We start from the raw sequence: 9,349 nt of genomic DNA, 5'->3' as shown, positions 1-9,349 counted from the left end.
CCTCCCCCCCCCCCCCCTCCACAACAAGCAGAAGGCTCCCGGGAGCAGCTCCAAGGCAGAGGGCAGGAGCAGCACACGGCAGTGGGGGGAGGGACAGCTGAAGTGCTCGGCAATTGGTAGCCTGCTGGGCTGCTGCTGCACAGGGAACTTAGGGGAGCTGATAGGGGGGCTGCCGCCCCACCCTGGTTCCAAGCCCCTACCAGCTAGCGCCAATGGACTGCTCTTTCTGCAAGTAGTGGACAAAGCAGGCGGCTGCCAAACAACGTTATAAGGGAGTATTGTGCAACTTTAAACGAGCATGTTCTCTAATTGATCAGCAACTTAACAACATCAAACCGGACAACATTAAGTGAGGAGTTACTGTACAAAATCTTAAAAGAGCAATAATGTGGGTTTAACTGCCACTCTCTGCTCCCCCAGTCACAGCTAATGTTCTCTTCCTTCCCCACTATGCTTCTGAACCTGTTCTGTCTTTTATTTCCAACCTACAAGCAGCTGATCAAATGTGCCCCCAAAAGGTTTGCTTTTGTCATTCACAGCAGTGTCTGTATTTGAAACCTGAGGTATATTGGAAGGCAGGGACCAGAATAGAGAGCTCTAGGGTCATGGGTAGGAAATCTAGATTCAAAGGTGGCAATTATATCAGCTAAGCAGGACAAAGGCAATGCCAAGGAGGGATGTATGCGTTAGTATTTGGAGGTTCTGGATTATTTTATAAGCGGATGTAACTGTAGGGGGTGGAACCTGGGCCTTTTTTCTCTTCCGTCACCATGTTATGTGTGTACTTGGGGTGGGGAGGTAATACTGTAACATGTAAGTGAACAGTGCTTAAGATGAAGTAGTTAATAGTTCTCTCACGTACAGAGTAGGCCATGAATTAAAAAGGGCTCTGTTAGGACAGGGTGCCCTTCTCCCTCAGCATCTGAGACAATGTTCCTGGTATGCGTAAGGCATACTCCCTTGAGTGTTGTGCTGTTGGGGTGGATGTTTAGCTAACTGCTTTACTGCCTTACAGTCCATTTAGGTCCAGCAGAACAATGACTCTTGACTACATAGTCTGAGTTAGGTGTCTGGTGAAAATAAAAGCTAATGTTTGGTCTGGAAAGAGGATGGAGTTTTTACAACCTAGATTCTTAGTACCCTGCCTGTGCAGTGAAGGCCTTGGGTCTACCACTGCTAGGCTTCCAAGAGAGTGTCACTATATATATATCCAAATTGAAGGGGGGCTTTGCCAGATGTCTCCTTCCATTCTCTTCCCCCATCTCCTGTTGCAAATGTTGGCGAGTCCAGCAATCTCACCAGCATTCTTGCTCTTCTGTTCAGGTGAGATCATGTTGTCATCTCAGAGTTTTGCCCTGTTAACGTTATTTTTCTGCCTCCTGTTCTGGCCTCCATCTGGAGTATTGCAGGTATATTCAAAAAGTGGCAGATGCTAAGGTCTGTAATGCTTTGGGTCAAGTGTCCGTGTCCCAGGAGGGAGCAGGGTTCTTAGTCTGACAGATATATGGCTTTTGTTGCACAGGGAGTACGACTCTGTTTAATGCCTTACTGACCAAGTGCCTGGACAAAGAGGTGATGGCATTGTGCAGGTATACCCCCCGCCGGAACACTCCCCCGCGTTTTGTGGCCCTGGTCCCACAGGAAGAGGAGCTGGATGAACAGAAAGTGCAGACAGCCCCTCCAGGTATGTGAAGAGACTGCATTTTTTCCATCTTGCGGCATGAAAAAAACTGCCAGCTAGAGAACATCCTGACATGCCAGATACTGCCTGCTGCCTAGTATAAAGATTGGGGAGAAAGTGACTTGCAGAAAGAGGAGATGGGCATGTCAGGAATCTGACACAGAACAAGGAGCTCAGTGGTCTCTAGCCACAGTTGCTCACCTGAAATATTTACTTTGCACAGGTCTGCCACAATTTTTCAGTTGAGGCAATTTAAAATGAATGCCTGCTACTATGGATTTCTGATGCAAGGCTGGTATTAGCCTTGTTTAGCTGTGCCATGTTGCACCTGTGTAGTGTGCCCTGCTACACATTTTAAAAGCCTCCATTTGTGTCCGTTCTTGCCCTGGATAAAATAACATGCAAGTCCAATGTGGCTGCAACAGTTTCCCTCCCCTTCCACATCTTTGCTAACTGCTTCAGGTAGCCAACATCAGAATGGAAAAATCTCTCTATTGGTTACCTAGAGCTCTTATGCCTCCTTGAATTTTGTTCTGTCCCTGGGCTCTTCTGAAGGTTGTGAGTGATGATGATTTTTCATTTATTGTCACTGTGTACCAATTGAGTGGGGTGTTATGAAAGAGCAGTGGTAAATTATTTTCCTTCTGCTTTTCCTCACTTTTATAATTGGAGAGCCCTGGGTTGAGAAGTTTGGGGAGAAAAATAATGCTCCATGCATGTAGTGTGTGATTCTATCCAATCTCTTCATAAGCATTAATTCCATTGTCACAACACCACTGTGAGATGGATCAGTGTTCTCCTGATTAAAAGATGGGGTGATGCAGAAAAGACAGGTGACTTGCCCAGCTCCACTGAAAATCAGTGTCCGATGGAATTACAACTCAAGAATCCCTAGTGCCTGCTCACACACTTAGATCGTATCTCTCAAAAGTCAGCAGCATTAATTATTATTGATACTGATTTATATTATGGTAGTGGCCAGAGTTTCCAGTCAGGATTGGGGCTTCATTGTGCTGTGTGCTGTTTGAATACCCCTGAAGATATTGTTGGCTCTTCAGAAAAAAGACTGCCTAAGAAATGTCTGAAAAGGGAAGAGATGCTAGTTAATTGTGCATTATTGACAGATTGTATACAATAAGTGTCTGGCTAGCATAGATAAATTTTCCTGCCAACCCAACTGCAGAGCATTTTGGGCTTGCCCTTGATATGCTGTTCTGAGGTCAAGCTTTCAGATAACTGCTCTCTGGTCTCTCTCTGGTCTAGGTTTCCACCTTATTTTCCTGCCTTATGCAGATGACAAACGGAAAATTGACTTTACAGAAAAGGTCCCAGCCAATGACGAACAGGTGGACAAAATGAAGGAAATAATCCAGAAGCTCCGGTTCAAGTACAGGTGAATGGAGGCCAGAGGCACGGGGCATGAAAACGCAAAGCTATCACCTGCTGTGTTGTACAGTGTTCAGCGGCAGCTGTGGTATGCACACAGAATCAATCATAGACTTCAAAGCACTAGGTGCCTGAAACTGTGCAATTTATAATGCAACTTGAGTGCTTTTTTTAACTCTGAATGAATTTGTTCGGCTGTCTGGTGTTCCAAGGACATGTCTACCCTAAACATTGTATAAAACCATTGTTTGAAATGCTTTGATCATGCAACACTTTTACAATATGGTGTCCACATACAACAGCTAAGCCAGACAGCTTCCAGGTATTGATTGTAATGGTTGGCCACAAAACTTGAGAGCAGATCTTTAGGTCAGGTCTGGTTTATCTGGTGCAATCCACTGTGATGTCTGCCCCAGTGGTCAAATCTCCAATACACGTATAGCTGCACTGGTTCAGATACCATAATGATGGGTACAGTGTAAGTCTAGATAAGATGAATTAGTCCTAACTCCATCCCAGGGTGCAATGTTTCACATTTGGAAATTACCCCAAAGCTCCTACTTCTAGGGGCCAAAATTGAGCTGCTAATTGAAAATTAGCTGTGGTATAGGTCTCCAATGCACTCTGCTTAGGTGTGTTTGCACTAAGCTAGGAGACTGTTGCAGGGAGATTGATTGCCTTAACTAGTTTGTAATATTGTTTGTCCTTGCAACAGTTTAAGGCATACATTCACATGAAGTGGGCTATGGTTAAGACACTATATTAATAAACTAAAAACTAACATGTGTAGCAACACTTACTGACAGAGCTATTTTGACACCACCCACACGCAGCATGCCTTAAACAGTTGTACCAGTACATTCTGGAACTCCTTTAACACATGTCCCATAGAGCAGGGCCATTACACCATTTTCCAGAGGCAGTATGTTTCAGTGACAATGAGAGAACCCATGTCTGATCTATCTGTAAGTCAAGCATTTTAGGATGTTTAAATGAAAAGTACTACAGAATAATTGTTAAAGGGAGTTATGCCTCTCCATCTTGAGGAGGATCAACTTCATAGTGCTCACATTAAAGGGGATGTGTATTCAGATATTGGCTGCGTGGAAAGGGGCAAAACTGGTTTTGAAGTGTGGGCTGATGCCATCTTCATTTTTCACATATACACATCATGCTTATTAATAAGCTGGTAGCTTATTAAGCTAGTGACATGGTCACTACTTCTGCAGGCAGTAAACCTGAGAAAACCAGTCCTCAGTGAAGCACCACTGGTGATAGAGATGCTTAACTGTGCAGGGGAGGATGGGGAAATGATTTCTGAACTGGGGGCTCAGTAGCCCTATTTATGGGCTCAGCTTACTGCTGACGTGTGTTGAATGTTTCTGGGTTTTGTTGGCAGGAATGACAGCTTTGAGAATCCGGTTCTGCAGCAGCATTTTAGGAACTTGGAGGCCTTGGCACTGGACTTGATCGAGCCTGAACAAGCTGAGGATCTGACACGTGAGAACGATGAGTGGATGCGAAGAGGGTGGGGGTAGAGGCCACTTGATTTTTCACTCTAGGTGGTGGTGTGTTTCTAGAAAACAGAAATGGACTTCTTGTGCTTTTAAACCAGTTAGCATTGTGCAATGCTAGGACTTAATTCAGAGTGTGTGGTGGTAGTAACATACTTCAGTCTCTTTCATTTTGTAATTCTGGTTCTGTTCTCTTCCTCACGCACACCCCTTCCTCCCCAATAAGTACTTAATAAAATGTCCCTTTCAGTTTTGTTGAAAAACTGCTAACTTTGTGCAGTGTACAAATAGCCACTTGGACTAAATTAATACCAAACTCATGTCACTTGTGACTTAGAGCTAAATACTACCCTTGAACAGACCTGCAGTTCTCAAGTCAATGAAAGCTGTAAGTGCTTACTGAAGGCAGAAACTGGCCCTAAACCTAGATTTTGAATCTAGGTATCTAGATGTCAGGAGCAACTCTCTTCTCCAAAAATCCCTCATTAGGTCTTAAAGTCATGGCCAATGAAAGTAAAGAGAAGACTGAATAACTTACCTTTTTGAAATGAAAATTGAAGAGTTTTCCTTACTGGCAAACCGCTGTTTTCCCTGAAACTCCCTTCTTTAAAGGTCCAGTTAGCTTTTAACTCTGATAAATTAATGGAATGAATGACTTGTCCGGTGGATTTATGGTGGCAGAATGATGCCACCTTGTGGTCAGTAAGAGCATATATATGAGAATTTTCCCAGGAAAAGCTGTAACTTTTTTCACTGTTTTTCTGTATGTCTGGAAAAGTGTTAAAATTAGCTGTATTGCAGTAGTGCCTAAGGATCCCATTCAACAGTCAGGACCCCATTGTGTTAGACAGTGGATACACATGGCAAAAATGATTTCTGCGCTGAAGTGCTTATAGTCTAACACGAGAGACAACAGGTGAATATAAAAAACAGATAGGGATAGTCCAACATAACAGTGAGATGAATTAAAAGCTGCAGCATACCTATTTCTCTAGCATGCGGTTATATTTTTTTTTCCGTTTGGTCTGTGCATAAGCATGTCTGTCCTTCCTATTTAGGTATATGTACAAGTCTAATTAGTAATAAGACATTACACATGGGCAATATAAGTTAATGGTATCATCAGAACCTCACTTCCTGACTCTTGTGCATTCAAAATTTGTAACTACCATTGCATTAACATACCTTTTTGCATTTAATTTCTCATGTTTGCAAAGTCTTTTGGAATGAGTTATTCTGAGGACAGTCCTCTTTTGCGGTACACAGGAATATGGTGGTGACATTTTCAGTCATACAGGTTTCCCTGTGCTTGGTTATGTTTTTGAGAGTATGAATTTCTCTTCTGTCAGAGCCCAAGGTTGAGGCGATGAACCACAGACTGGGTGATCTGGTGGAGCAGTTTAAGCAGCTGGTTTACCCCCCTGACTACAATCCTGAGGGGAAGGCTGTGAAGCGGAAACAAGGTGAGTGGTGGTGAGGAGCCTGCACTGTTGTGACATGCAGCATTCTGTCCATATCAGCTGTGTGCTGAGAAGTCTGCATTTCTCAGTTTATCTCATGGTTTAAAGAAACCTGTTATGAAACCGCTCTCACTGATACTGTCGGTTGGCTTCATGCCAAAATGGAGTCATACCACCTTGGATTGTGGCCTCATTAGAACTCTCAAGCTGAAATAGCGTTTGGTCAAATTGGATCATTTCTTGAATGGGAGATCTCTTAAGGAAAACCCAGCTTGCAGCAGAAAGTAATGTAGGTCAATAAATAGAGCAACCTTTAAATGTTTTTGCTCATTTTTTTTTTGACAGGTCAGCAAAATCAATTATTATTTCCCCCGGCCCCCCCACCCTTACCCATACCATGAATAAGACTCTGCCTGGGCTGCTAAATTTTTTTTGTAAGGCTGTAGTAGGCGATTTCTTCCCTCAAAGTAACGATGCAGTGTTCCACTATGAACTTGTCTTGAATTAGCTGTACACCGCAATTGTAATTAAGATTCTATGGGACTTTTCATAAGAGTGGGGTGGTAACAAAGGTGTCCTAGCCAAATTCCATGTTGGGATTTTACATTCTGCTGTGCTATCCCTGTGAAAATCCCCCATAGTGTCATTTGGTTATGGAGTCTTTCCCATTAAGCCTCAAACTGTTCCAGCCAGCATATATTAGTCAACAGCATATAAATATGTATATATTAATATGCATTAAACACCAGTAATATTAAGCACAAATATTGTGACAGTGATATAGCCTAAACTGGTCAATGCCCTAATCCTGTTCACTTATGCTAAGTATCCTAGATCTCCTTGAATTTGCTGAAGTAAGCATTTGGCACAATCAGGTAGGAAATTTGTTCTGTCTCAGTACAAACTAGGGAAGTACCTTCACAGATCAGTACCTGGAATGCTAGTATTCAAAACAAAGATAGGGGAGGAACAGAAAAACAAGCTAGGGACCTGAAACAAACTACTGGGTTGGATTTTAGTGACATATAAAGAAATGTGTAACTTGTAAAATCATATAAATACCAGCTGAAATGTGTAACTTGAGGCACACACCTTCTGCATAAGGTGAATATAATATCGCTGCATGGGACTGCTCTTCAGAGACTGGTATTGTATAGAACCTTTTTTCCTGTACCATCTCAAAAAAACAACTGACATTGGTTATTTGATCTCCTCTGATCACTCACCAATTAAATACAGCTGCTTCAAAGATGAAATGCAGAATCTAGAAATTTGCCACATATCTATACATAGCTATTAAGCCACTGCTTGCTTATCGGTTACTAGACTGGCATATTAAGTGTTGCAGTGTTTTCCCTATACATACAGTTATTTTAATGTCGTGGTCCAAATTTCTTTTTCTAATAGGAGAAGGTGCTGGCCAAACAGAGAAGAAGCCCAAGATAGAAGTCTCCAAGGATGAGCTTAGGAGCCATGTACAGAAGGGCACTCTGGGCAAATTCACCGTGCCTGTTCTGAAGGAAGCATGCAGGGTTTATGGGCTGAAAGGCGGTGGGAAGAAGCAAGAACTTCTAGATGCACTGACTGAGTATTTCAGCAAGTTCTAACCAGGAACTGAGGACTTTGATGACAAAGGGGTGACTCCTTTCTGCTTAAAACTCAGTCTACTCACCTGGGTCTTGGGTCTGAGTTCAGTTTTGATGCTGGTGGAAGAGGGAGTGGGGAAAGAATCCCTTTGCTACATCCAACACTGCAGACTCCAGTGGGAAGAAAACTTATTTCTTCCTTTTGGTGACAATAGATCCTCTTAGCAATTGTCTTCTGCTGGTGGTAGCAGAGGGCAAAATAAACCCCATCCCAACTCTGGTCTTACAATTCAAATGAACACTCTTGTGCCTTGTTGGTGTCTGAATAAATGCAAGTTTGTTTTGGAACCCTTACTTCTTTGGAACAGCAGGAATGGCATAAAAGAGATGCTGTCATGTACAACAAAACTTGCTCATTTTAAATAAGGAAGTGGAATAATCTATGGTGGTGGATGAAATGGTGCTATATTGCTATCAGGCTTACCTTGCAAATGTGTGCGCTTACAAGAACTATAGAAGTGGCACCTTACTGTACTGATTAACACATTAAACGTTTCAGAACCAAAATCATTATGCAAGAACAAGTTGGATTCTGTTCTGCCTTAAGCATAACCAAAGTTGTCAACATATACTGATAATAGCATAGGCAGAAAACTATTTAGTGCTCAGTAATAGCAGTTTAAACAAAAAAAAACCCAAACCACCTGGATCTTTTCCCTTTTGAAAGCTAAATTGCCAAAGGAAAAAAAAGGCTAAGGATAACTAGTTTCCTCTTAAACATTAAATATCAGGTCATGTGTTCCCTTTGAGGAGGGAAGAGGGATAATGACATCCCATTAGGCCAGTGTTTTCAAACTTTTTTTTTTTCCCCTGGGGACCCAGTTGAAGAAAATTGGTGGTGCCCGCAACCCAATGGAGCTGGGGATGAGGGCTGGGGCAGAGGTTTGGAGTGTGGGGGTGAGGGAGTCAGGGTGTAGGAGGGGGCTCTGGGCTGGGGCAGGGTTCTGGGCTGGGGATGAGGTGTTTGGGGTGCAGGCTTTGGGCAAGGATACAGACAAGGTGTTTGGGGTGCAGGGGGGGCTCAAGGCTGGGGCAGGGAATTGGGGCACAGGCACAGACTTACCTCGGGTGGCTCAGCGGCACAGCCGGGGTGCACTGCAGCCAGCAGCAGGTCTTGCTCCTAGGCGGAGGCGTGCACAGCACGGTATCGGAAAAGGTAGGCACTAGCCTGCCTGAGCTGGGCAGCAGCGAGAACAGGACTTTTAATGTCCTGGTCAGCAGTGCTGACCAGAGCAAGGCAACCCAGCGCCTTACATGCTGGGGTCATGACCCACAGATTGAAAAACACTGCATTAGGCTTTAACCCAGACACTGCTTTTCCACTCTCAAAGGAGGGCGAGTCAGATGCCTGAAAGCAGAGAGCTGTGAGCAATAACTTGAAAAAGGGCATGTTGTGGTGGTTCCTCTTCATTACTTCCAATGATTTTTGTATCAAAGTGGGACATATGACATGTAAATATGTTTAAACTGCCAGCACTAGAAAGTGTCAGACTAGTGAACACATCCTTTCTATGTAGTTAAAGAAGCAGGTCTTGTTCTAATCTAGAAGACAGTGTTGCTAACTGAAGTGTAACTACACTTTCATCCTTGTTTTCATCCTGTGGTCTACCCCTTTCTCTATGTATAACAGGTGCATGAGCTTGGCTCAGAAGCAGGGCTAAG

General features: G+C 43.4%; 1 protein-coding gene across 4 annotated transcripts in view; it reads left to right on the top strand.

The window, feature by feature from the left end:
• XRCC6 (X-ray repair cross complementing 6) overlaps nt 1–7,972 on the top strand; it is a 20,471-nt gene extending 12,499 nt beyond the window's left edge. For 3 of the 4 annotated variants that reach the window (XM_024200445.3, XM_024200448.2, XM_024200447.2), the window contains exons 9-13: nt 1,523–1,684; nt 2,945–3,074; nt 4,467–4,567; nt 5,931–6,044; nt 7,449–7,972. In XM_024200445.3, the coding sequence (XP_024056213.2) occupies nt 1,523–1,684; nt 2,945–3,074; nt 4,467–4,567; nt 5,931–6,044; nt 7,449–7,648 (707 nt within the window). In that variant the 3' untranslated portion in view covers nt 7,649–7,972. The remainder of the gene's footprint in view (nt 1–1,522; nt 1,685–2,944; nt 3,075–4,466; nt 4,568–5,930; nt 6,045–7,448) is intronic. The other variant, XM_024200446.3, reaches the window with a different exon arrangement.
• Nucleotides 7,973–9,349: the final 1,377 nt, after the last annotated feature.

Source organism: Terrapene carolina, unplaced genomic scaffold, assembly GCF_002925995.2.
Source record: "Terrapene carolina triunguis isolate 2854851 unplaced genomic scaffold, T_m_triunguis-2.0 Scaffold247, whole genome shotgun sequence".
Taxonomy (NCBI): Eukaryota; Metazoa; Chordata; order Testudines; family Emydidae; genus Terrapene; species Terrapene triunguis.
The sequence above is the reverse complement of the archived record's forward strand: the minus strand, read 5'-3'. Positions and strand labels throughout refer to the sequence as shown.